At 47.7% G+C, this 27,569-nt stretch overlaps 1 protein-coding gene across 2 annotated transcripts; it reads left to right on the top strand.

Annotated features, from left to right (window-relative positions):
* LOC149351453 (uncharacterized) lies at positions 1–27,569 on the top strand. 2 transcript variants are annotated; one of them, XM_089577028.1, is made up of 5 exons: positions 1–165; positions 15,041–15,131; positions 20,527–20,694; positions 22,859–22,948; positions 27,433–27,569. In XM_089577028.1, the coding sequence occupies exons 2-5, from the start codon at positions 15,060–15,062 to the stop codon at positions 27,502–27,504; spliced, it is 402 nt and encodes a 133-aa protein (XP_089433154.1). In that variant the 5' UTR covers positions 1–165; positions 15,041–15,059; the 3' UTR covers positions 27,505–27,569. The 2 variants fall into 2 exon arrangements, with proteins under 2 accessions (XP_089433154.1, XP_089433153.1); XM_089577027.1 differs by having other exon boundaries at positions 15,025–15,131.

Below are 27,569 nucleotides of genomic sequence, written 5' to 3'. Positions count from 1 at the left end.
CGGGCGCGGCCGCTCCAGCAGCATGCTCCAGCGTGCTCCTTGCTGCTGCTGCTGCTGTCAGTGGCATAACTGAAGAAATAGAGGGTAGCGATAAGAAAAGCAAGCACGTGCAAAAGCACATTCATGCATTTTCACGTCCAAGGGGCGTGACAGACACCGCAATGGGTATGTTTTCATCATTTTCGACTTTTCGTTTTCTAGCGTACCAATTACTATCTTTCGTCTGATCAACCTATAGCACTGCATGGGCTCGAGCTGGCTCGAAAGCCAAGGCCCAGCTCGACCCGCAGGCTGGGCCGGGCCGGAAAATGAACTGTTTCGCTTGGACTGGACCGGGCACGGGTTTGAAGTTGCGGGTTGGGTCTGGCCTGGGCTTGGGGTTGGGGTTGCGGGCCCGAACCAGGCTCGAGCCCGTACATAGAGAGCCTGCCTGTGTCCGGCTTTTCATTCATTATGTAGGAGTAAGTACACTTTTCGACGGAAGACATCTATAGCGGCTGCACAGCACGATAGTCCTCCAAAGAGACAGCAATAAAATCCCAGTAAGGAATGGTGTCACGCAGGAAGACACGATCTCTCCAATGCTATTCACCGCCTGTTTACAGGAGGTATTCAGAGGACTGGATTGGGAATAGTTGGGGATATAAGTTACTGGAGAATACCTCAGTAATCTGCGATTCGCTGATATGACATTGCCTTGCTGTGTCACTCAGGGGATAATGCAAAACATTATAACTTAGTTGAAACTTGGTTCAGCGCAAAAGACGAACACAAAGAAAGGAAACGACACACGCGGAGTGCTACTAACAACTGATTTATTGATAAATGCAAGACACACATTTATAGTCTTCACACGCATGCTCACAATCGGGCGACTCCAGGCTACTTTAACAGTTCTAGATGGCTCACACTTATCTAAGCTCAGCTGCGCGCCACGGTTCAAAGAAGCAAAGGTTTTAGGCAGAAGTAATAGCACGAAATCAAGAGTTATTTTGGAGGCCTTTCATATTCATAAAAAGTCTAGCCAGTGCATCAGCGACCCTTCCATAAGTTTGTACTCGGCTGAGCGTATGTTTTTGGACTACGTCATATAACTTATGTAACTTCCTGGCCCGTGTCTTTTTCGTCTGTCGTTTCTCGAAATGTTTCGGTCATATCACATCCATATCTTTTCCTTTTGTCTTTTTCATGTTCAGAGTTATCTACCTTATCTGGTTCCGCGCTTTCTTCAGTGACATAATGTGAGCTTAGATAAGTGTGAGCCATCTAGAACTGTTAAAGTAGCCTGGAGTCGCCCGATTGTGCGCATGCGTGTGAAGACTATAAATGTGTTTCTTGCATATATATCATTAAATCAGTTGTTAGTAGCGCTCCGTGTGTGTCGTTTCCTTTCTTTGTGTTCGTCTTTTGCGCTGAACCAAGTTTCAACTATGTCCCACCAACTAGCCCTGCACGAAGTTATGTTAAATTATAACTTAGACAAAGCCGAACGGTGGTACTAAAAATTAATATGCAGAAAACTTCAGTAATGTTCAACAGTCTCGGAAGTGAACAGCAGTTTTCGATTGGTAGAGAGGCAGTGGAAGCGGTAAAGGAAAACGTCTACTTGGATCAGGTATAGTGACCGCAGATCCAGATTACGAGAGTGAAATTACTATAAGAATAAAAATGGGGTGGCGCACATTTTGACGGTAGACTCACATCATGAATGGCAGTTTACCAGTATCCCTTCAGAGAAAAGCATATAACAGTTGTACCTTATCGGTACTCACCTTTGAGCCAGAAACGTGGAGGCTGACGAAAAGGGTTCAACTCAAATTGAGGACAAATCAGCGAACTATGGAAAGGAAAATTACTGGTGTAACGTTAAGATACAGAAAGAGAGATGAGTGGGTCAGAGAGCAAACGCGGGTTAATGATATCTTAGTCGAAATCAAGAAGAAATTAGCTTCGGCAGGGCATCTAATGTGAAGGTACGATAACCGATGTAAGGAGAAGGCAAGCGTAGTAGGGGGAGCGGAAAGAGGTGGCTGCAGCTGGCACATGGCAGGGTTAATTGGAGAGATATGGGAGAGGCCTCCGTCCTGCAGTGGGCGTAGTCAGGATAATGATGATGATGACGAGAACACTGCAGCACACTTGGTACGTTTTAGCAGCGGCATGGATGAAACTGCCAAGGTATGGGCTGAGAAAAAAAGTTACTCAACACTTATTTGCTTATTTTTTGGTGTCTGCTATAGCTGCATATTCTCCTCGCGAAAAGAAAAATTCCAAACACTACTAGCTGTACTTTTTTTTTTTCGTTAGCTTGCTGCCCTGAACGACTTGGAAAAAAGAAACCTCCGAGTGAAAATCTTTTCATTGAGTTCTTCTTTGACGCGGAATGCGAGAAAAAAAAAAGAAACTATGTCATTTGTAGACCCGAGTTTCATGAGTGTCACTCGCAGTGCGATGCCCAAATAACTTCGGACGCGCACGCCCAGCCGCGTTGAACGACACAAAAAAAAGTTAAATTGCATTTTTCGGTAAGTAAAGAGAAAGACCGTCCTCGCAGGTTCTAAACTGCAAAATCCATCAGCGGGATGCACTACAGCAGCGTCATTATTGGAGCGCTGTAATGCCTGAGAGACGACTCATCTGCACGAGTGCACGCGTTCGCCTAGTAATTAATTACAGAGCACCGCTGGCTTGGACTGTTTAAGCCGTCAGCGAGCACACACCGTGGGATATACCAAAAGGCGCCCCGTGTCTTTGTTTTCAGTTAACCCTCCACATTTGGATAAGTACCGCTAGAGAAGGACATTCACTCGACGCGCAGCCGTATGCTCAAAGATGTCTCTGCCTTTCGCCTCCCAAAATCACATCTCTATGCTACAAAAAATGCTATTGGGGAAGAGCATATTGGTTTAGACCACATCGGGTCTTTAACATATACTACGCAATAAAAAGGCGCTTTTGCTTTTTGTCTTCATTGAAATGAGGCCAGTGCGGCTATGAATTTGTCCCGCGAAATTGTGCACATATAAAAAAAGTACCTGCTATGGCTTCGAGGGCGTTTTAATATTTATACATCGTGGGCCGTAAAAAATGACCGAATAAAAATCTAGAGATAACGCAAAGTTGTTTGTTATGCGTGTATGCAACCCTTTTCATTTGGTCTCTGATCTTTGCGGCTGCACACAGACGAGATCACTATAGCGGTTCATAAAGCTGAACGGGAAAATCCGCCTTTCCTTCTTTGCTTTTTTTTTTGTGTGTTTACTAACCCAATTTTTTCAAGCGTTATTGTGATTTGAGCGCTGGCCAACTACTTGAGCCGCTGCGGCAACGGGCCAGGGCCGGGCCTATCGCCGATCTTGTTACACCGTGCCCTCGCCCAGTAGTGATAATGTAGCGGGCCCGGGCCGAGCCAGTGCCTCCTGGAAAGAAAAGGCCTCTGCACTCCATTCATTTCTTGAGCATTGTGTTCTAAATTCATGACGTGATTTGGACCACTTGGCAAGGTGCCTGACGTCACAGGAAGAGTACTGAGGCCTTTTCTTTCTAGGAGGCCCTGGTCAAGCCCGGGCTTGAAGCCGCGGACCTGGGTCGGGATCGGGATTTGAGTCTCGGATTCTCGCCGGGCTCGGGCCTCAGACTGAGGCTCATGCAATGCTCTAGGTCAACCCCAACACATCTTACAAGCAGTTTGAAAGAACATCTGGTGTGAAAAAAAAAAAAAAAAATGAACTGTCGATTTTTTTGCTGTCCCCTAAAGCGACACCCTTCCAGTTAACATTTTGCCACAGTGCTCGCCGCGGTAGCTCAGCAGGGCAAGTTCCACCTGTTTTAAAAGTTTTCAAGCCAACGTCAGCCTGACAGTCTCTCTCCCCGAGAGAAGCCCATCCGCCCGATTCACTGCCGCACTCTTCGCTGACTGAAGCCATCTCTGTCCGCTTCATTCGGCTGACGTGTAAAGTAGGCGACCGGTGACGAAAGCGATGCACCAGGCGTACAACAAAGGCTATACGTGGCCCTCGCTACCCAAGGGCACGCATGCATTTTAGTGCGAAAGCACTTCTATAGGCTCACTTCAAAAATTTCAGTGGTGTGTGTTTATCTGAAGCCTCTGAGAAGCAAGTGTACCTAAATCGCGCTCTGATGTATACGTGGCGGTGGTGTCCACCTGCAAAAAACAAGCGCTGTTGTAGACCGACGCGGCGCAACCCATGCATGCCCAGTTGCGGCGTCCTCTCCCGCGTTTGCTGCTCTTGCCGAGAACGCGTTGCAACGTACTATCGCGCTCAATATGAGTTGCAACGCGCGGTCATCGACCGGGGCTCATTCCGTGGTGTGCCTCCTCCAAACAGTCACTAGGAATTCTGGGAGAAACTTTTTCCTGAAAGGGGGTGCTGTTGTTTCCTGGAACAGCAGTTTCTCCCAGAATTCCGAGCGACAGTTTGGAGGAGGCACACCACGGAACGAGCCCCGGTCGATGACCGCGCGTTGCAACTCATATTGAGCGCGATAGTACATGCCTCATTGTTTCGAGGAGCAGCGTTCAAGCCACAAAGGCCCGCACATTCACAGTAGCACGTGCCCTGCAATAAACCGTGACTTGGCAAAATATTTCGTGCTTAGCAATGCTAAACTGCCAGCCATTTTTTCTCAACCTACGCCCTGGCGCATTCCTGGCAACTCCTCCTCGGTCGCTCATTCTTATGCTCTCGCCATACCCTCTCCCTTCCATGGTAACAACCCTTCGGCTGCTTCAATTTCAATTTATTTCCCATGTACACATGGTGAGGGTCGAGGGAAAAGAGCCAGAAATTGTGGCTTGACATGCCCCTCGGCACCTACATTGCAGGGCAGCAGGTAACATACAAATGTTCTACACAAGTAGCATCGCAAAATGCATACAATATTTGCCGCCGCGGTGGCTCAGTGGCTATGGTGCTCGGCTGCTGGCCCGAAAGACGCGGGTTCGATCCCGGTCGCGGCGGCTGAATTTCTTTGGAGGAGAAATTCGAGGCCCGTGTACTGTGCGATGTCAGTGCACGTTAAAGAACCCCAGGTGGTCGAAATTTCCGGAGCCCTCCACTACGGCGTCTCTCATAGCCTTAGTCGCTTTGGGACGTTAAACCCCATAAACCAAACCAAACCATACAATATTTGTCAAAAATGGTTTGGCGTGTTATTAGAAAAAATAACAAGGAATGAAGTGCACACAAAAAATGGTAACAAAAAAGGAAACAGAAAAATACACGTCATCGAAAAACAGGTATTCGGTTATGCAAATCAGGTCAACACTTTACGGAAACGAAAGAGATAAAGAAGCAGTGAAAGCGCGGTGAAATCTAAAAAGTAGCGCATACATCCTGTATATATCTTTGCGGCATGCTCGTGATAGAACAACTTTTGCAGCATGAAACTTTTTTAAAAGACGGGGCAACGTGTTTGCTAGACTATGTGTGCCATATATTGTGCAGCACGTTGGAATATGCCAAAGTTCGCTGTGTCTGCTAGGATAAACTTGTACATTTAGTGAAAGGTGTGCCGTGTCACGCAAGTAATTCATATTTTGTTTTATGTCCTTGTATCTTTCAACCAGCCTAACATTATACATTTCAGATACTTTTATGGCATTGAACTGGTGGAATAAATCGCATGTATTTATATCAGAACCGACATTTAGTACTGCACGCAGAGGTTTTCTTCTGTAAAACGTAAATCTTATTTTTATTGGTACCTGCAGTTGTTCCCCAAAATAAGTGCGCATAGTTCACTTCGGACATAACGAGCGAATTATGTCTAACTTTGCATGGATGTAAGTGACGATGCCGGTTAATGATACCTGTGACACGAGAAAGCTTACTGATGACAGCGGTAACATGATTGTCCCAGCTTAGCTGGCTGTTAAAATGAACCCCTAATATCTTAATATTGTCTACAACCTCTATCGTTTCCAAACCTAGCTTAAGATCGCATGGTAGAGTAATGTTTTTATTTTTGGGTTTGAATATAATTGCCTTAGCTTTAGTTACATTAATTTTCAACAGATTATTAAGGTACCATCGATGGAGTGTACTTAGTGTCCTATTGGCCGCATCTTCACATGCGCTTGATGAGAAGAACAGTGAGACGTCATCTGCATACATAACAGACTTCGCATGCAGGCATTGATTAACGATATCATTGATATAGAAGTTAAAAAGAAGCGGTCCAAGGATACTTCCCTGAGCTACGCCAGCAGTTACTTTCTTTACTGAGGATCGACAGTTATTGATACCAACAAACTGAAAACGGTGCGCAAAATATGACGCAAGAAGCGTGTACACACGACCCCTGAAGCCGTAGTCGAACAGTTTTGTCAAAAGTTTGGTTTATTGGGGTTTAACGTCCCAAAGCGTAGTGAAGGGCTCCGGAAATTTCGACCACCTGGGGTTCTTTAACGTGCAATGGCATCGCACAGCACACGGGCCTCTAGAATTTCTCCTCCAAAGGAATTCAACCGCCGCGGCCGGGATCGAACCCGCGTCTTTCGGGTCAGCAGCCGAGCACCATAACCACTGAGCCACCGCGGCGGCGCAATTAGGGTTCGATTAATCATGTACTGCCAGCGTCCACGCAGCGGTAGTGTATTCGCTGCCGTCCGCGAAACAGCGGCGCCCGTGTTGCTAAGACTCCCGCTACTACGGTATAGGATTACGGTATACTAAGTCTTTTCCGCCGTATTTCTGTAGTACGCGGCGGCGCATGCGCAGTCGGGTTCCCGGTACTACGGCAACAGTAACACGGTACACGGTATGCTAAAGGCGTCTGTTACCCTCGCTGTGTTGCATATCCCTAATGCGTGTTTAGGAAGGTGTTACTACAACTACATAAGTTATTGCACTGTACTGCAGTGCAGCCGCTAGCTTTTCGCGTTTCGCACGACTATTCATTTTGAACGAATATTCCGGAAGCAGCGAATATTCGTAAAAAATATTCGGTTCGTATTCGATATGGTTCTATCACTATTCAGTTGGTATTTAATTCGGTTTTGAAGAAGTTCTATTCGCACGCCCGAAACTTTTAAAGGTTACTAGTACCTATTCAAAAATAAAAATAAACATGACATAAACCCCACCCTATAAGACACCGACAAATAGAGGCGAACACGACGCAGTGTCTTTACGCCTCTCTTTGCACCTTTTGTGGGGCTGTTTCTTTCTTTAATAAGTATAGCGCTACTGGTCCTCCTCCTTTCAACTCACAATAAAATCTGCTACTAATGTGGACAGCGTTTTTACTTTTGGCCAGGGTTTGTTTTTGCCACATTGCAGAAAGCGTTCAAATTTGTACCGAAGAAAGATACGATAGGAGGTGCATGCGGTTGAGATACTCGCGGAGGAAGTATACGAGGTCTGTTAGAAAAGTATCCGACCTTTGGCCGAAGAAAAAAAACTGGCATAACTGGAGCGTTGGAAACCTAATCACCTTCAAAGTAGTCTCCTTGGGACTCCACACACTTCTCCCAGCCGTTGCGGCCATTGTTGGAAGTATTCTGAAAAGGCCCCTTTCGGAATGGAGTTTAGCTCAGCTGTCGTTGCAGCCATAATGTCCTTTCTGGTCTAAAATCGCGCTCTTTTCAATGACCTCTTTATTGTGGGAAACAGCCAGAAGTCGCAGGCGGCCATATCAGGAGAGTATGGAGTCTGTTGAACTACATGAGTCTGGTTTTTCGCCAAAAAAGTCCGAATCAAGTGCGAGGAATGTTCAGGAGCATTGTCGGAACGGATGCGCCAATTTCCTGTTGACCTCAACTCTAGTCTCTTGCGCCGCACAGCACCACGTAGGTGACGGGGAACATCCCTGTAGTACTCTTTGGTCATTGTTTGACCCTGTGGAGTGCGTACTCGTGGTCTGCCACACAGAGGGAGTCAAAGAAAGCAGTCAGCATCACTTTGACATTGCTGCGCACTTGGCGGGCCTTCTTTGGTCTTGGTGACGTAGAATGCTTCCACTGTGACGACTGGGATTTGATTTCCGGGTCGCACCCGAACACCGAAGACTGTTCACCAGTGATTATGGTGTTGATGAAGTCGGGGTCACTGTTTGTGGAATTCAGCATGTCCTGTGAGACTTCAACACGAAGCTGCTTTTGCTCCACCGTGAGCAACTTCGGCACGAATTTCGCCGCAACTCTCTCCATGGCCAAATCTTCGGTGATAATGGAATGTGCAGAAAAATTGCTGATGTCCACCTCTTCCGAAATTTCCCGGATAGTCACGCGACGGTCCCGCATCACCACAGCGTTCACTTCGGCAATGACCTGGTCACTTCGGCGTGTTGATGGCCGACCGGAGCGTGGCTCTCTACACCGATGTGTGGCCGTCTTTAAACCAATTGTACCACTGCTTAATCTGTGTGCTGCTCATAGCATCGTCACCGAAAGCCGTCTGAATATTCCGAATGGTTTCCACCTGGCTGTCGCCCAGTTTCTGGCAAAATTTGATGCAGTAGCGCTGCTCCTGTCGCTCCGCCATTTTCCTTGCAATAAAAAACCGACGAGAGCACTGCGCACTGCCTCACTCAAACGCTGCGTCCCAGCGACTGACGCTAACGGCAGGCGGGAAAAAATTCGTGCATGCGCACGAAGGTTCAAGGTGGGCTGATGCAAGCGCGCTTGTTTCATATCCATCAGGTGTTCGCAAAAAAAAATAAAATAAAGTCGGATACTTTTATAACGGACCTCGTATTGCCTTTTCTAGACGATGGAGCATGCCTTTCGGGAAGAGTGTACGGAATGCATACACTTTTAATAATTTGTGACGCTGACATCATCTAACTGTCTTGGAATGAATGGCAAATAAGGGTAAAGTAGCAGTATAGTAGTAAGTTGGGGTTTTATGGTCCAGCAGCTGTATGAGCTGTAATGCATCAAACGGGACACGGATGAAGATGGGTGAAAAAAAAAGTATGTTCACATTAGCCTTAAAACGATTCGCACCACACTTATGGGATGCTTACAACGCAGATATGTACAACGTCAGATACGGCCGTCTACGCCACGCTGTTCTAGGAATAATTAATTTAGTTGCGCCGCCGTTGCGACTTCACTATTGTTGCGTACTGATGCTATGGAGTGAGGGAGAAAGAGAGCAACAATCTTACCACGCTGGAAAAGGAAGGGGGAGGGAAGGGGTATATCCTTTCTTAATTGCAGAAATCGCTATTCTAGAGGCCTCTGAAGCCTTAGTTTACAGGGTGAACTTTTTGTTGGCCAGTAACTGCGACAAGGAGTCTTCGAGGAGATGTACGGGGAGCAGTTAAGATCAAATAAGGCGTATTGGGAAGGTGCTGGATTGGGCTGGCTGCCTTGGGATAGGCCCACGAGTGCTTGGTGTCGAGATATTCCCCGTACATGGCGCGCACTTTTGAACGAAGCGCACTATTACACCACTTGATGGTGTATTTGAGCTTGACGGAGTGTTCAGACTGGTTGAGTTACCGCAGTGCAGCCACTAATTTCATGCCTTGAGCACGAATAACCAGTGGGCGGCGTCTGTTCACACGAGACGAAAGCGACGAAGAAGAAGGACAAAAAAGCCTGAGGTGAGCTCTCGATGCGCTCTTGCTTTGTAGATTCCGAAGGAGTAACTGCATTTAAAATGAAACTTGGCATAATAACGAATCCTAGAGATGCATCTGCGTGGCTGCGTCTCTGACTCTTAGGCCAAGGTCTGGTATCTGGTAGTTTGTGCCTTGCCCCAACCAAAACCCTAAAAAAGGACTGCGCGCTGGGCTGGCTTTGTGGGCATGAGTTGGGTGAATTATAAAAAATGCATGAGCTACCGACAAGTTTGCGTCGAACCGCTGACCGATATGTCAGAATGTTTGGCTTGGGTTGTCCAGGAAACAACCAACTGCTCTCACTATATCGTATTTTTTTAATGCACTAGCTTTTACGAGAAGCAGATGCCTTAGCTCTAGTTTATTGGCTTCAGTTACAAAGGGCTTCTGTGATGACAAACATGTCGCGAACTAATTCAAAATAGAGAACAGCGGGAACTACGGTATTTACTGGCATAATGAACGCTCTCGCATAATAAAAGCACCCTATACTCTGACTGTCGACGAGTGCAGTTTTTTTCCCTCGCGTAATGAACGTAAAATTGGTAAATTGGTTTTTGAGGAAAGGAAATGGCGCAGTATCTGTCTCACATATATCGGTCGACACCAGAACCGCGCCGTAAGGGAAGGGAAGAAAGTGCGAGTGAAAGAAGAAAGAGAGAAAGAGGTGCCGTAGAGGAGGTCTCCGGAATAATTTCGACCACCTGGGGATCTTTAAGTGCACTGACATCGCACAGCACACGGGCGCCTCTTGCGTTTCGCCTCCATCGAAACGGCCGCCGCGGTGGCTCAGTGGCTATGGTGCTCGGCTACTGACCCGAAAGACGCGGGTTCGATCCCGGCCGCGGCGGCTAGAATTTCTTTGGAGGAGAAATTCTAGAGGCCTGTGTACTGTGCGATGTCAGTGCACGTTAAAGAACCCCAGGTGGCCGAAATTTCCGGAGCCCTTCACTACGGCGTCTCTCATAGCCTTAGTCGCTTTGGGACGTTAAAACCCCATAAACCAAACCATCCATAGAAACGTGGCCGCCGCGGTCAGGTTCGAACCCGCGGGTACTCCGGCTCAGTAGACGAGCGCCTTAACCACTGAGCCACCGCGGCGGGTGATGACCACATCCCATTGTTGTGCTGCGCAGTCTGCTAATGAGCACAGTGAATGCCAGTTGGTGCCACTTTTTTGAAAGCCGAAACAGCTGCCCAATACTACAAAGTGCCATCTGTATTATTATTCCTCTGTGAGCCCGAGAACCAATAGAAACCACGCATTTTAACAAAAGGTTTTTCTCCTTTTCCTGCCATGTTACCAATTTCAGGAAATTACTGCGGTTGGGCTTCGCGCTGGTGCTAAAGTGAATTGTAGTTCTGCTTTCTTTGGACAGCCTTATGGACCGCGCTAAGCGAGTTTTAAGTGCACGTTTAAGACAAAAGTTCTTGACTGTGCTCTCGAGCGAGGAATATCTATTTGTAAGGTAGGTCGTACATGATGGAGTATTTATACCACCAGCCTAGCGTTTATCCTGTTTCTTCCGTTAAATTTTTCTTCTGAATATTTTGCCGTGCCTAATGAACTCACCAACTTTTCAGAGATTCATCGGGAAGTGCTTTCAATATGCGAGTAAATACCCTGATCGCATTCTGATGTGCGCCCGAGCAGCTTCCGAAAATCGGGCGTGTCGGCTGAGAATAGGAAAGGCCACGATGTTAAGTAACAAGTGAAGGCGGGCTAGTTGGTGGTTGACAATGGAGTGCATATTGTAACCGCGCAAAACGACAAGGGACGAAGAGAGGAAAGCACAGGACAAGACGCGGAACTTCAACTAAGGTTTACTACAGGAAAACCACATTTATACATGATTCGTAATCACACCTGATAAACAGCCGACACCATCACATTATACAGGCACGCGTGGGCGCGCGTGGCACAAGTTAGCATCTAGATAGTCGAATTCTTTCTTGGATAACGATACTGAAGTGGAGCTGATGCAACTGCCATTTCTTTTTTTTTATGCAGTAGGCTTCAAAAATTTCCCTGCTAAGCTGGGTCGTCAATTTTTTCAAGACAATTGTGTCGCGGAACCTGGGCGTGCAGTTACGACAATGGCGACAATGTTTTGCCAGTTCCCCGCCCCCCGCCAATGATTCAACGGCGGCGCCATGCTCCTGAAGTCTAACATTCAGGCAACCTCCAGTTTGCCCTATGTAGCAATTCCCACATGTGAGGGGTATTTTGTACATCACCCCAATTTTGCAGGGAACGAGCCTGTCTACGTGCTTAGTGCGGCACTCATTTTTTTTGCCACTTCCCTGCACCATATTGCACATGCCCGAAAGCTTTTTGGGCGCCGTGAAGACCACCGGGACATCACATTTCATGGCCACTTTTTTGAGGCGATGGGAGATCTGGTGGAAGTATGGCATAGCCACGGGTGTCCGGCGTTGCGGTTCTTCACTTAGGCTGTGCTTCGGTGGGCATAGAGCTTCCTTGGCAAGGGCTTCTATCACCGAGGTGATTATCTCTCGAGGAAAACCAGCACTACTCAGACGTTGTAGCTGAAGTCGCACGCTATCCTCCATTTCATGTGGGCAAGACTTATCAAGAGCAGCGCGCAGGCATTTTTTTGCTATTCCCCTTTTAATAAGCTTTGAATGAGCTGACTGGTGGTTTAAAATACCTTTTTTTTTTTTGAGCGAGACTGGTACCTCCAACACACCTGGGTTCCACTAGTACTAGTGACAATACATATCTCCAAAATCTGCGAGCATCCCTGCGATGGCAACTCATAGGTGAAGTTCAACCCAAAGGCACACTCACTGAAGATTTTAAGGATTCGGTTCACTACTGTAACGGCCCCTTCTGGAGATACCCCTTTCAAAAAAATGACATAATCGTCAACATATCTAAAAATCTTAGCCGAGTGGGCTGTATCGAGGCTTGCAGCGATTCGCTTGTCACAATATGATAAAAAGATGTGACTTAACAATGGGGCAATACATGAACCGATGCGCACACCATGCTTCTGAATGAAATTCTTTCCCTCAAAATTAAGTATGGTCGAAGCAAGATAAAAACGGAGCATTTCTACAAAGTCATCCACACTCATGCCACATGCGTTCTGAAAAGGCACTAAGCCGTAGTCATCTATGGTATCCTTAAGAGCACAAAGCAGTTTGTCTTGTTGTATGGAATAAAAAAGGTCAACAACGTCAATTGCAAAAGGCAACAACGATTCACCTGTGCTTACATGTGCTTACATTCACCTATGAGTTGCCATCGCAGGGATGCTTGCAGATTTTGGAAATATGTATTGTCACTAGTACTAGTGGAACCCAGGTGTGTTGGAGGTACCAGTCTCGCTCAAAAAAAAAAAGGTATTTTAAACCACCAGTCAGCTCATTCAAAGCTTATTAAAAGGGGAATAGCAAAAAACTGCCTGCGCGCTGCTCTTGATAAGTCTTGCCCACATGAAATGGAGGATAGCGTGCGACTTCAGCTACAACGTCTGAGTAGTGCTGGTTTCCCTCGAGAGATAATCACCTCGGTGATAGAAGCCCTTGCCAAGGAAGCTCGATGCCCACCGAAGCACAGCCTAAGTGAAGAACCGCAACGCCGGACACCCGTGGCTATGCCATACTTCCACCAGATCTCCCACCGCCTCAAAAAAGTGGCCATGAAATGTGATGTCCCGGTGGTCTTCACGGCGCCCAAAAAGCTTTCGGGCATGTGCAATATGGAGCAGGGAAGTGGCAAAAAAAATGAGTGCCGCACTAAGCACGTAGACAGGCTCGTTCCCTGCAAAATTGGGGTGGTGTACAAAATACCCCTCACATGTGGGAATTGCTACATAGGGCAAACTGGAGGTTGCCTGAATGTTAGACTTCAGGAGCGTCGCGCAGCCGTTGAATCATTGGCGGGGGGCGGGGAACTGGCAAAACATTGTCGCCATTGTCGTAACTGCACGCCCAGGTTCCGCGACACAATTGTCTTGAAAAAATTGACGACCCAGCTTAGCAGGGAAATTTTTGAAGCCTACTGCATAAAAAAAGAAAATGACCGTTGCGTCAGCTCCACTTTAATATCGTTATCCAAGAAAGAATCCGACTATCTAGATGCTAACTTGTGCCACGCTCGCCCACGTGCCTGTATAATGTGATGGTGTCGGCTGTTTATCAGGTGTGATTACGAATCATGTATAAATGTGGTTTTCCTGTAGTAAACCTTAGTTGAAGTTCCGCGTCTTGTCCTGTGCTTTCCTCTCTTCGTCCCTTGTCGTTTTGCGCGGTGGCAATATGCACTCCATTGTCACGATCGGAAAACTGGTTTTTGTGTTGTAAGTACAGAGGCACGTCACGGGTTCGACACGGTCGGTCGATGGCAGCAGCACGGCTGTGTTGTGTCGAGACAGGACTTTCTCGATGTCGGCCTCTCAGTAAATGTGGCAGCGCCGTCGCCTCCACATCTAGTCCGGCCGTGGCTTTGGCCGTTGTTGTCGATTCCGGTACGCTCTGATCCACAACGGCTCGTGTGACCGGCATGCGGGAACATGTCCACGGCGCCGGGGGGCTGGGGGAAGGAACAGATAAAACCCAGACTCCGCAGCGCCGCTGCGTCACACGGGCACTGCAGCTACTATCCGGCTGAGTGCCGCCCGTGGGGGGCCGGTTTGCCAAGTTGCGCGGGGCTGGTTACTTCGGCAGGCAGCCGGCTTCCGGCGGCGCGATGACTTCAGGCGCAATCACGCATGGAAACCTTGGTCACTTTTATCGTCATCTATAGGGCACCGCAGCCTTATGTGTCGGAAAGGCGACATTGACTTCGCGCTTGTAGCAACGAGATTTAAAAAAAAAGATCATGGAGAGGAAAGAGTAGAAAACAGTTTGTGTTATTATTGGCTAGGCACTGTTCCTGCCGTGACGCTTCCCCACGTTCTCCTGTGCCTGAAAACCTTTACTCATACAGTGGTACAACCTTAAAATCCTGAAACCATTGAGTGGGTGCTTAGGTCTAACGTAGAGGCGCATTGTGGTTGTAAAGTCGAATGTGCTACAAATATTGAAATATTTGATACGATTTCCTGGATGCTTCAGTATAGGGACGCGCGTTGCATATTACATGGATGTTCTTTTGACATGGGTCGTTGTGATGTTCTGATTTATGTAATCTAACATGTTTAAAATGAAAGTGTGTGTGACCTGCACGCGACACTTTGGGTAAGACTAATTTTTTCATTGTGCCGCATGGTGCCCAAGGAATGTGCGCTGATGTTGAGACAAAACTGACCAACGCTTCACAGTATTGCAGCTCCCAGCAGGAAGGGCGAGAGTAAACACATAAGTAACTGAGGAGACTGGTGAGCCCCCTTTGCAGTCTGGGCCCCGTGTAGTCGATGTAGTTAGATCCTATAAATCAAGTGTGCACTTCACAAAAAGCAGGTTTGCGTCATTTCAGCTAACCGCACACCTTCGTCATGGCCATAATTGAAGTGTCCTTCGGTGAATACCTCGGCACAGTCACAGGATTGTTCAATTTCCTCGAAGTCGTAAGTATTTCCTTTCTTCTTTCGTTGCGTGTTTACCGTTGTACGACGTATACCTAAACTAGAAAGCTTGTAGTCTCTGTAGAGATACAACCTCAAGCACTGTATACTGTCTATGCAGTTATTAAGCTCAAGACGATCAGGCCTTTCGCGAAAGCTTATTTGGCGCACATGAGAAGCGAGCACTATTGCCATCATCTTTAATACTTGTGCTTCAAAATGAGAAGACCAAGACATTTAGTTATCCTCACTTGAAGGAGCGGCTCAAGTTCACTGGCCAACCTAACGTGGTGGAATGCTGGGATAGGAGGGTTTATACTGCTAAGCGACCCTTGTAACTCATCAGACAATTTTGAATCAACGAGGACTACATAATTCAGAAAACGCCTGCCTGGAAAGGGCGTCAGCCAGGGCGATGCAACCCTTCCACTGTTATTTACAGCATGTCTGCAGTAACTTTTCCGAACAGTAGGTGGCGAAAAACTGGGCGTGAAAGTTAGCGAGGAACATATAGTAACCTCCTATTTTCTCTTGACACTGCCTTGTTGAGTAACTCACGAGGTGACTTGCAGGACGTGACTGAGGATTTAAACATGCAAAGATTAAAAGCAAACCTAAAAATTTCTCTAAAGCTCTTCGCCTTGCCCCGGGACGAAAAGGGACTCTACGCATGGGCGTCCGGAGGGGGGGGGCAAGGGGGGGCGGCTGCACCCCCCTGGAAAATCACTCACTCGAACCGTGAGTGATGGCCGCACGCCAGGGGCGGTGGTGCGCTCAGCCAAAAGGGTGAAAGCAGCCCCGCTTCCACGCTTTGGATCACATCTGCGAAATGCCGCGTCCGGGCACGCGTCTTTACGCCGTTTTCAAACCACACCATCGTTAGCTCTGTTGAAGGGCGACCTATTGCAGACATACAGCGGCACCGGCGAGCATGTGTTTCGAGCCGCCTTGAGATGGGTGTCTGTTTCTTTGATCTCTAGAGAGATAGCGGCAGACAGTGCACAGGGCATCTTGTTTTCGCCTTCGTTACGCCGGCCATCGATGAACACTTCAGGATTGAAGGACAAATCAGCCGTGTCCACCCCGCTTTGTCGGGCTGCTCAGGGGCAAGCGGGCGATGAGTTGGCGCCGCCGCTCGCTGTCTCCTCCGATCCACGGGAGAGCGCAGTTCGGTAGAACTGCCGCTTTCAGAATCTTCGGCAAAGGGGATTAGCTGCTTTTGTTCACGGCGACGCAGTCTCTAGAGGCGCCCCCACACCAGCGTTCCTAGCGTCTTCTCCGAAAACCAGCGCCTTTGGTCAACGCAGCCCGATGGCGCCTGCCTGGCTCGCCTGTCACCTCTGGCTGGGTCTCAAATCACAACAGCGCCCATGTACTTTGCGATGTCAGTGCATGGTAAAGAGACCCAGGTGGTCGACATTATCCGGAACTCTGTACTACTCCGTCCCTCATAGCCTGAGTCGTTTTGGGGCTCTGATCCCCATAAAAACACACAAAAGAAATTTTCCGACCGGGGTGGCGAGTGTCCCTTCCCCTCGGAAGTCGCGCGGAAGTAAGCCCTTGCACGTGTGCGCGCCGCTGTGTTTGTGCTTCGATGTTTTTAGTGGCCGGTTGTCAACGAAGCTGAAAACAACCAAGACAGCGGACGAGAAAACGACGAGCGGCGAGCAGACGTGTGTGTGCGGTTGCTCGACTGTGCGGATGCGCGAGCAAGATGGAGCGAGGTGTATGAAGCTGCGAGCGTGCACTTTTCTTGTAAATAAGTTTTCGTTGTATATATAGTCATCTTTCGTTTTCAACGTACGCGTTCAACCGTTTTTCCAATCAATATGTATGATGAGTGTGCACCGAGAGCGTGTAATGAAGCACAGAAATGAATTTATCACCCACGTAATCACGCAATTCGCCCAGAAAAGTCCGAGGCGCCTACAGTTGCTGTTCAAGGAAGACTGACTGAGTGACTGCGTGTTTGTGACCATATTGTGCTGTGTGCTGGTCATCAATCCGGGTGAGTCGAGAACCCGTATGCAGCAAGACTGAGCACTCTTCTCCACGAAGTGACAATATCTTTTTGCATTTTTTATTAATTTTGATTGTTTCTTCGTTGATAAACTCCGATGTATCTCTCCTAGTCACGCTTTAATTTGCTGTTTGTAATTTTTCTTTCATGTGTGTATTTAACTTATTTTTTATTGATATACAAATAAATAAATTTACTCCGCAAATAGTGCCTTTTTGCTACGAACATACCCCCCCCCCCCCCCTCTCCGGCGCCAACAACCAATGAGGCCCCCCCCTGCAAAAAATTCTGCGGACGCCCTTGACTCTACGTAGAAAGGCCCAATTCGCGGCCCACTAAGCCCACATGGCTACGGCATGCTTTGTTCACACTGCCGCAGGTGGTGCAGCTTCAGTTGCTGGCATTCACATGGACACACCGCACCCCTTAGTCACATGACATTTATTTTTCGGGGGCGACCAGTGTGAAATCCGAGATTTTTGTAGCGCTCATCTCTCATTTGAGCCGTAAACCCGGCATTGGGCCCATCTTAGAATGTTGTAATATCAATTTCAAGGAGTGAAAAACATCGGATTGCAGTAGGCATATAGCGAGGTTTTGGAAGCACAAGCGTGCACAAGGGGTGGGGGACAGACTTTAATGACAGTGAAATTGAGTGTATAGCAATTAGGGGGTCTGGTACAACCGGCGAACAAACGCTGGTTGATAGTTTGCTAGTTGGCGCTTGGCGTATGTTTCTCTCATGAAGGGTCTGCCTAGTAAGCTTGAAAGGCCACTCGTCATAACTGTTCATGCACAGGGCAAGGAGTCAGAGATCAGTGGCTTGAAAGAAGGGACGAAATAAGGAAAAAGAAATGTGCACATTTGCTGAGGCGCCAAGAAAGGGTTAAGGAATTTCATCACTATTCTGTACATTGAGGCTTAGTGTGCGAACACACGCATTTTTTTTCCTATTTTAGGCCCAGAAAACCTATTTTTGTACAAATTAGTGAAGTTAGTTCTAATCCCCCCCCCCCCCCCTTAAAAACCCACACACACACAAAAAAAACTTATAGCTTCAGCTCTTGCTGTGTCAGATTATTCTTATGACTTGCTAAGAGATATCATGGGTTCAGTTCAAGTATAAAATTTTAGTCTGTATTTCCACAGGCGTATTTTCTACTAAAACGCAGGCCGTACGGCCTTTAACTTAAAAAAAAAAGGTATAAACGTGACGTTTTCCAGTATACATACCTGTATTTATTCTTTCCGTGTTTTCCAAGTGCTTGAAAAAATTTTGTTCAAGCGTCTGTCTTACCTGTATTTTCGCAATACACATAACGTCATAACAAAAGCTCAGTATGCTCTTGATCAAAAAAAGAAAAAGTCAAGGGCTCACTCTTATGGCCCGAATTCAGCCCATATTACTATTATTGGAGGCTCTAGAGCTGCTTGCTGGAATTTATGCCTTTACTCAGACTTCTAACTAAGCAGAAATAAGATTTTGCTTCAATGCTGTGGGATAAACTCTCATGGTGTCCGTGGTCTTCCTCTTAAGTTAATAAAACCTTAATTATCTTTCAAACAGACACCAATAAAAAACCTGGAGCCTGCTAAAAAGCAAGCTATTGCTGGTGGGCCGCTGGAAAGCGTTCTCGATCCACTACTAATCCTTTTGCACACGTAATGACATAATTCACATCTCCCTAACGCTTACTCGTATACGTGGATGATACGAGTGCTTTTGTCCCATCATGTAGTGAGACTAACTTAATTGTGAAGGCTGACCCCACATGCTATAAAAACAGAGCACGTAGACGGGTAAGACTTAAGACCGGTACTGAAAACAAGACAGTATGTTTTCTCTTTTAGTGGGGAAGAGTTATGGGAATCTCCTAAAGGCCGCCTGGGAGAAGAAAGGTGGCTAGGCAATGCGCGACATCTGCAAAAACAGTTCAGTGGCGAAAATGGGTGTTTTTCCTTACCACGCCACGCTCTTTAACGTCAAGTTGTCAACAACGGTGAGAGGCCTACAGACGCATTTCTGGTAAAGCATTCGAAGGCAGTTATTTTTCTACATCTATCGAAATACTTGGTGTTTACTTTTTCAGAATTTTTATAGTGAGGTTATCAAGTAACTAGTCTTTCCAGAAGTTCTATGCTCTCTCAGTGTACTCCCGCACAGTTATTTCCTCCATCAGCCTGCAAACATAATAGTTTACATAGACTATGCTTGCGCTTTCAAACTGTGTAACTGCTGCTTAGTGTGGGGAACAGCTACTGAATAAAATGTTAGCACGGTTTTAAGAGTGCAGAAAAGAACTTTGCGATTAACTGAGAAGCTACGGTATTGAGAGCCAGCTGCCCACCCTTTTAAACAGTTAAACAAGACCTACAATGGTACAGACTGGCGCACACTATTTCAGTATACCCGGAAGGATCTCATTCCTTCCGGGTATGGCAGCCTTTCTCTACATAGCCTATTGGATAACGGAGGGACAATAAGCTAGAAACCGATGTAGCAAAATTAACCGTCACATACCTAAAAGATTGAATGTGCAGTTGAATTTCTGCATAGTTCCGTCTGTATGAATGTCAGTACCAATGTTAGTGTGTTCACACTTACTCACACAACGTTGCAGTTGTTTTTTGTTTAAAATATAACGCGCCGCTTGTACAGCTAAAGACGTCTTCGTGCTGCCGTTGCTACAATCTAATGGGGAACAAGAACTCCCTTAGCCGTCGCAGAGGAGCTTTTCCTTTTTCCTACTTCACTCTGGTGTGCAAAATAAGCGCTAAAATGCTACTTGAGAGGAAGAACTGTTCTTGGGCAATGCAGTGTGGTGCGTATACAGATGACACGTAGGCACCAAGGAAAGAGAAACGTCGTTGGGGCAGAAGACATCCATGCGCAGAGAGCGGTAAGGTTTAGAAACTGGCTTGGTGACAACATTGCGCTAGACAGGACTAAATGGAAGAAAATGGGAAATACCTTTGTCCTGCGATGTACATAAACCGGCAAATGGTTAAGTTTGTGAGGCGGTTTGTGCAAGAAAAGAGACATTATTTGTGGTTAGGTTGAGTCCCCAACCTGTTGAGACAGTTTCGTGGAAAAGTTGCGCGTGAGCTCGAACGCACATGTACAGAGAGCGAAATGCATCGTGCGAGCCTAAATAGAACCTTTATGAGCGCCAGAGGTCTGTTTTGCGGCGCTGCTTTTGCGCATCCGCACGAGTTAGGAGTGATCACGGTCCGCGCGGTCCTATGGGCAACATGGCAGAGCGAATAACTGAACGATGGCGCATCAAAAATGCAGGGTAGTCGGAGACATTTTATTTCTTGGTGTCGGAACACCTTAATGAGTTAGTAATGGCCTTGATGACTACATTCTCTTTCCAGGTTGGTGGACTCGTGTTGTTTGGCCTCATGTGCGCCATCAAGGAGAACACCCACCTGAACATTTTCCTATTCAGCGTCAGCTACGCGTTCTCTTTCAACGGCATCCACATCATGATCTGCAGCTTCTTCTCCAGACGTACCATGGAAATCATGAGACAGGTCTTCTACGTGAGTACTTGCATACAGGCCTTATCTGAAGCTTGCAGTCTCTCACGATGGGAAACTACGCATGCATTTACAGACCTTCGGTGTTCAGGCAAAATGCACTAATGCAGTGAAGACTGCAGCGACCTCGTATCTACGAAGTTCTCCTGAGACGTGCCTCGGTTGGTGCCCATGCAAACTCGTGCCATGCGTCCGTATGCCGCACGACAGCAGGTTCAGTTGTATCAATGAGCGTCTGCCCACTGAGATACTCAATGATGTCGACGTGAGCACTGCCTTTCGACGGAGTTGACCACTGACCGACGATAATTTGCGTTGTTAATTTCTGAAGTTCAGAAAAGTGTGTCGCCTCTGTTTCCAGCTTTATGAAACACATCGTTCACTGATGCACAAGAATGAACACCCATTCTTTAAAATGAACATGGAACAAACACTACTTTACAGTAAGGGGTAATACAGTTGAGCCCACTTATTACGGCCCCAGATATAACGAACGCTTGTTTATTACAAAAGAGTGCGGTGCTACCGCCAAAATATGCGTTAGGGCAATGGCAGTTCGTCTCCCATACAACGAACAGCTGTGGCTGCACCACTGGATTATAGCGAACGAGGAGGCTCCGTTAACTCTCCCCCGAAGTTGAAAAACTTGCGTTTCCAGCTAGTGCGGAGACCAAGGCGCGTCTGTCCCTGCGACGCCTCCCCAAAAAGAACATGTCGACCCAAAAAAAAAGCAGGAAAAAGGTGGCATTGAAACTGTAGGTAACCACTGGCGAAGTGCACGCCAATGGCCTATGAGGTCAGTCATTGCATGCGTGTGCGCCGACAGGGAGAAGCATCCAAAATGGAAGCAGAAGCGCGGTGGGCGCGAGACAGTGGCAACCTCAAAAGCGAAGCTGCTGTGCATGGTCGTAGATCAACTGACGGAAGCGATAAGAAGCTTTTGAATGCCTTGCTGGCCCTGCTGATCACGTGACATGCGTCACCTGCGCAGTTGGTTTCACCTATCGTGCTGCTACCGTGTGTAGGCAGAGCCAGATAGCTGACAATGCAGCTGAAACATTCTTTGTGCACTTGCGCTGCGCTACTTTCGTCGCTGCGTGGGCCTAGGAACGATAGAAGACGATGTCGAAGACACATGATCAGACGCATGTAGATGCGTGGCAATGCGTCGTTGATGTGCAGTTCGCCCGATGCTGCCTCTAATGACTACGTTTGTGCGGACAACATCGCATGCAGAGCCGTGTTGTGACGAATCCATTGTAAGCAAAGTAAGAGCACCCCTACCGTCATGAATCTGATTCTGTGACCGAACTAACTACGACGTTTTATATCCCGTTCCTAAAACAGATTTTTAGGAGCAAGTATCTCGTCAATGAGAATTCATGACCGCCCTGGAGGGCCTAGAAAGCACCGGGGTAGGATATGCTGCATGTGAAGTAGCAGCCGCCGCAGTTACGATACAATGTAGTTGTGATAAAGTTGCCAGCGGCAACGTGGCACATCAGTCGCATTGCTGGAGTACTATGGATGCAGCCGAGGCGGGGCGTCGCGCTCTGAACGTAGCACGTATGCGGAAGCCTAGAGTCGCAAACATGCGATGGGTAGAACAGAGGACTAAAGCTCTCGAAACGCTGTCCGCAAATTCGGTGCACGAGAAAATGCTGAAGTCTGTGGCAACTCATTTCTCGCGCCATGAAGCTGTCGTTGAAACCCTCCCAAAACAGAAACACCATCGTCACACATTCATGCCGACAGCAGTTAGCATTCAAAAAGCCGACGCATCAACCGTAAGAGCACAATGCGGACAAGCTAGAGCCGACCATCTGCGTTACCCCATGTGCAGAACTGCCATTTCAATTTTTGTGGCCGCCGCGGTGGCTCAGTGGCTATGGTGCTCGGCTGCTGGCCCGAAAGACGCGGGTTCGATCCCGGCCGCGGCGGCTGAATTTCTTTGGAGGAGAAATTCGAGGCCCGTGTACTGTGCGATGTCAGTGCACGTTAAAGAACCCCAGGTGGTCGAAATTTCCGGAGCCCTCCACTACGGCGTCTCTCATAGCCTTAGTCGCTTTGGGACGTTAAACCCCATAAACCAACCAACCAACCAATTTTTGTGATTCGTCTAACGGCGAGTCGCACAGGCGCAGTGAGTGTTCTGCTTTTCTCGCAGTACGTGTTCTACCAGATGACGGCAGCCATGTCCTACGTGGGCGCCTCTGTGAAACTAGTCAAGGATTCCCCTGCTGTCCCCGTACACGCGGTAAGTCGGAACTCGTGAAAATCTCTCGAATGCTGGTCTTTGCTCTCCCCTATAGGTTGAAATGCGTTCTTAACTGGAGCGCTAATTTACGTTGACTTGTAATAAGCCGAAAGAATATCCCGTAAGACGCGAAGGCGCCCGATTAGCCTAATGTTTGGCCCTTTATATTTGACTGGCAAGTTTATTTCAAAGATCGGACATATTTAAAGCGAAGCAGGAGTTCAGTATGCACATACCTTGGACGTGAATTGTTACGACAGTTGTCTGCCCGCGCTTGGCAAAAAAAAAAAAAAATGAAAACAGACTAAGCTGGAGCGACAAAAGATTATTGCCTTTAGAGGGGCATGTCTGATCTCTTTAACGGCGATATTTTAACGAATTTCATCCATACAAGTAAAAGGCTTAATTTTAATGCAGTAGCATTAGAGTTGTAGTGAAACCAAAAATCCCGCCGCTGTCCGATGTCGCGAAATTTGCTTCAGTGCGAGGTGCTTCAGTTCAACAAAGAATGTAAAAAAAATGAAATCAGAACTCTGAAAAAAATGTTATATATGCAAATGTCGGCGCCCTTACTGCATAGACCGAATATGGCGACTGATGGACCGACAATTGCAAAGAATCTAACGCAAACACACACAGAAGTTGCAGCAAAAGCTGAGACAAATGCGAAATACTGTCGCATTCCACTCTTAAGGTGGCCTAAGCATTCCTATAGTTTTTTTTTAGCTTACTTTAGCTACTTATGACACGACCCGCTATTGCAGGTTGAGAATGAGCACCATAACCACAATTTTTGTATCCCTTTCTGCTTCACAATCAGCACTGACATCTTATAAAAGTCTAGCTCACAAATAAATGGGTCTTGTTTTTTTGTAGTTTCATATGTCATGATTTAGTCAAGTTGGAAGTGAATTTCTCGCTCACGTAAAATAATAGCGGAGACGGTACAAACTTCGGCATCTAATGCATTCTTTACCAGGCCGTCTCTCGGATAGGGCGCATGATGGTTATTGTGTTGCGGTGGCACGCTTTCAAGTCTAGGTCTTCTTTTACTGCGAGCCGAAGCGTCTTAAGAAGCGATTAGCACAATATTACGTTATGCAAACTACTTCAGCTGTATAGTTCTATACTACTGTCATTCAACATCGTGAGGTTCTTCGGCAACGAACGTATAATGGAGAGCCTATAGACCGTTTTCGGCGCGAGGAGGAAAATAGCCTCGAACCGGCGCGCGCGCGCCGCCGCTTTTCCTCCTCCTCTCCTCCTGGTATGCGCGGGCGGCGAGCTACGCGTTGAGTGACGTTCATGTCCTGCTGTCTTTTGCACGAGAAAACAGCTTCTACGTGCTTTGACGCTGACTGTGAACATGAATCGTGAGCCGAGGTCATCAGGATACCACTGCGCTGTTGTTGGCTGCACCAACTACTATCGCAAGCGGAAAAAAACTAGCCGCAGAGCCATGTGCACAGCATGAACAGCCGCAGCGTCAGTGCGGCTGCGACCTGTTCCACCTGCATCGCTTTCGGTCAGATGAAGACGAGCGATGTCTTTGGCTGGCTAGAGTTAACAGAAAGGATTTTGTGCCTCCTTGTTGTCACATGCTTTCTTCTCCAGCAAATAAAAAATGTTATGTGGCATCCGGACGTGTGGCCACTTCAGTCCGTGACAACACTTGGATGCCTGTTAAGCTTGCGACCTGCAGACAAGTATGAAGGTCACAAAATCAGAGCAATAGAAGTAGATAGCTCAGATAAGCAGAAAAAAGACCTCTCAAGTTTTTGGTGCGTGCTAAATATGACAACAAATGATATGCGATACTACAGCACTGCCGAGTAAGCAATATTGTTGTAGCAGTGTTGTTACCGCGAAGAACCGGGCCTTGGCAGAAGCAAAAGGGCGTGCTCACTGCACAAGTCGTCAAGATACCAAAGTCTGCAAAACTTGTGTGAAGACGTGTAACGTGCTTAAAGACGACCGCAAACGCGCTAGCTCATCAAAGCACAATCGAGCTGCGGGTGGCGTGGCGAATTTCTACTGCCGCGTGGCAAATACCCATGCAACCTCCCATCTAACTTTCTCTGTTTAGTGCGGACATTTATTTAGGGCCGCAACACTTTTCTTTCGACGAGTGAAAAGTGGACACGTACGCGAAGAAAGTGGCGAGGCAGCGAGAATGAGCATTGCTCGCGCTCGCTCGGTGGCGAAGCCCCCAAGCAAGCAACGGTGACATACGCGATGTCAACTAGCGTAGACAGTGCTTTCGTTCGGTGCCTGCATGCTCTGGCTTAGTAAACATTCTCGCACCTAGAACTGCTCGAAGGCGAGCATTAATCTCGAAGTGACAACCAGCTGAAACGTAGAGAGGACACCAGGTATCAAGCGCCTGAATCTGGCACGACGCGTATCTCGCTGAGAAGTGCACTGTAGTACCTGCCTGAAATTGTGAAGTGCAAACGGGTCAGCTTTCACGAAGGAAATTCATCACCGTCGGTGGTCCAACAATACGGTTCGCGTCTGCGCACCACGCACACTTAAGCAAAGTGAAGTGCGGCTAACGTAAACATTCATGAAGTGACTTTGTTATGCTGGCTGGTAATCGTAGTCCATCGAATTCATATAGCATAAAAGAAGCTTGGCGGCTGCCTGTGTCACTTCTTCGACCGCCGTCGTAGTTAGCGGTGCGACTGTTACTGTGCACTAGAGCAAACAAACAACTCGTAAACAAATTTCGTTTGCCTAGGTAAATCATCAGAACGACGGTGGAAGTTACTCCTGCCCCATAATACGATGAAGTTCCAGCCATCACTCAACCAAACGGCGGCAGTCTTGCTCGAAAAGCTTTTCCCGTCACCCAGGCACTTTTCTAGCATACACGCGCACACACACAAAAATCAGAAGCTCCGAAACGCCAATTTGCGACGCCGCAGTACTGCACCGTGGGCGCAGCACAAATGCGCGCGCGCATACCAGCATGGCGCTAGGGACAAGAACAGAACATAGACGGCGCCACCTCCCCAATATGGCGGCGCCCTAGATGAAATGGTCTATAATCAAAGTATAAATACCACCAGGAACGTGAGCTGGGGACCGCGTGAGTCGCTATACATTAGGCAGAAACATCTGGTGAAAAAAAAAAAAAAACCTGTTTAGCTTGGCAATCTCCGCGGTTGAAAGTGTTTCTGCATTATGGGTTGAAGAGCGCGGGCGCGGCAAACGGGCTTGTCAGGGAATACAACCAGACCCGAGTCAACCTCTCAAAAATAAATGTCGCAGCGCTGCGCTATCGCAAGCACATCACACGTGTGCATCAGACTGTAAGCAATGTGCTAGCGCACTTAGATCGCGTTGCGAAAGATTCTCCTTCTCAACTTCGTCTTGCTGTGGACATAGCAAAGTATGCATGCTGGCAGCTTCATCGTGAGGCATGCAGCGAATGGAGTGAACCAGGAAAAAAAAATTGAAAATTGGTTTTGAGGAAAGGAAATGACGCAGTAACTGTCTCACATATGTCGGTGGACAACTGAACCGTGCCGTGAGGGAAGGAATAAAAGACAGAGTGAAAGAAGAAAGAGAGAAAGAGGTGCCGTAGTGGAGGTCTCCGGAATGGTTTCGACCACCTGGTGATCTTTAACGTGCACTGATATCGCACAGCACACAGGCGCCGTTTGCGTGTCGCCTCCATCGAAACGCGGCGTTCGAACCTGGGTACTCCGGCTCAGTAGAAGAGCGTGAGTCACCGCGGCGGGTTATGTGAACCAGGACGCTGCGTATTTTTCTGTCTTAGCGGTTGCGTGCCTTGATAGATGGCTGCCATGGCTTCTGGAAGCAACGGTGTTGCGAATAGCATCTGTCTAACGCCGTCTATTGACGTTTTACGGAGAGAGGCTTGTCGCTCGCCGTATTGAGGTACGCGGAGCAGCTTGGTGAGCGTGCGGCTGCTTTTGCCTTTAGTCTGTGTTGTCGGGTGCCAATGCAGAGAGACCATTTCGTTTGCACCAAACGACCTGACAGAGACCCAATCATGATACATGGTTGGCTAAGACCAAATGGCTTGGCGCATCGCTCGTACGCAAGAGGTTGTCAAACGCCTAACGCCAGTCCCACAGGGAGAAAAATGACGCAAACTTCAAATAAAAGTAATAGCCCGAACGTATTGCCCCGACAGCGCTGCACTGAGAATAAGTCATATGCTGAACATTCCTTCGCGAGGCGCGGTCACTTGCGTGCGCTTGGGCAACACTGACGTTGCCGACTGTGCGAGGGCTGCAAGTACGTGTCATGCTTGTGTCGTGCACTTCTGTGTTTCAGTCGTTCATAGTTTCAGCGCGAAAGACAGGACACGAGAGGACGACAGAACACAGAGCTGGCTCGCAACTCGCTAGTCAGCGCTGTGTTCTGTCGTCCTCTGTTGTCCTGTCTTTCGCGCTGTAACTATGAAAGATCGCCACCAACTCGCCCAACAGCTTGCTTTATCTGTGTTTCAGGTCGTCGGAATAATCACTGGAGGGCTCCACTTTCTGCATTTCATCACTGTTAGCTACAACGTCTATTTGTGAAGGATGCGCAGATGGAAGACAGCTGCTTCGTGGGACATTGTAAGCGCGGCAAGCCTGCTGCAGCC

Source organism: Amblyomma mixtum, chromosome 3 (genome assembly GCF_055824585.1).
Source record: "Amblyomma mixtum isolate Tamu chromosome 3, ASM5582458v1, whole genome shotgun sequence".
Lineage (NCBI taxonomy): Eukaryota > Metazoa > Arthropoda > Arachnida > Ixodida > Ixodidae > Amblyomma > Amblyomma mixtum.
Note: the sequence above shows the minus strand (reverse complement) of the source record. Positions and strands in the feature narration are given on the sequence as shown.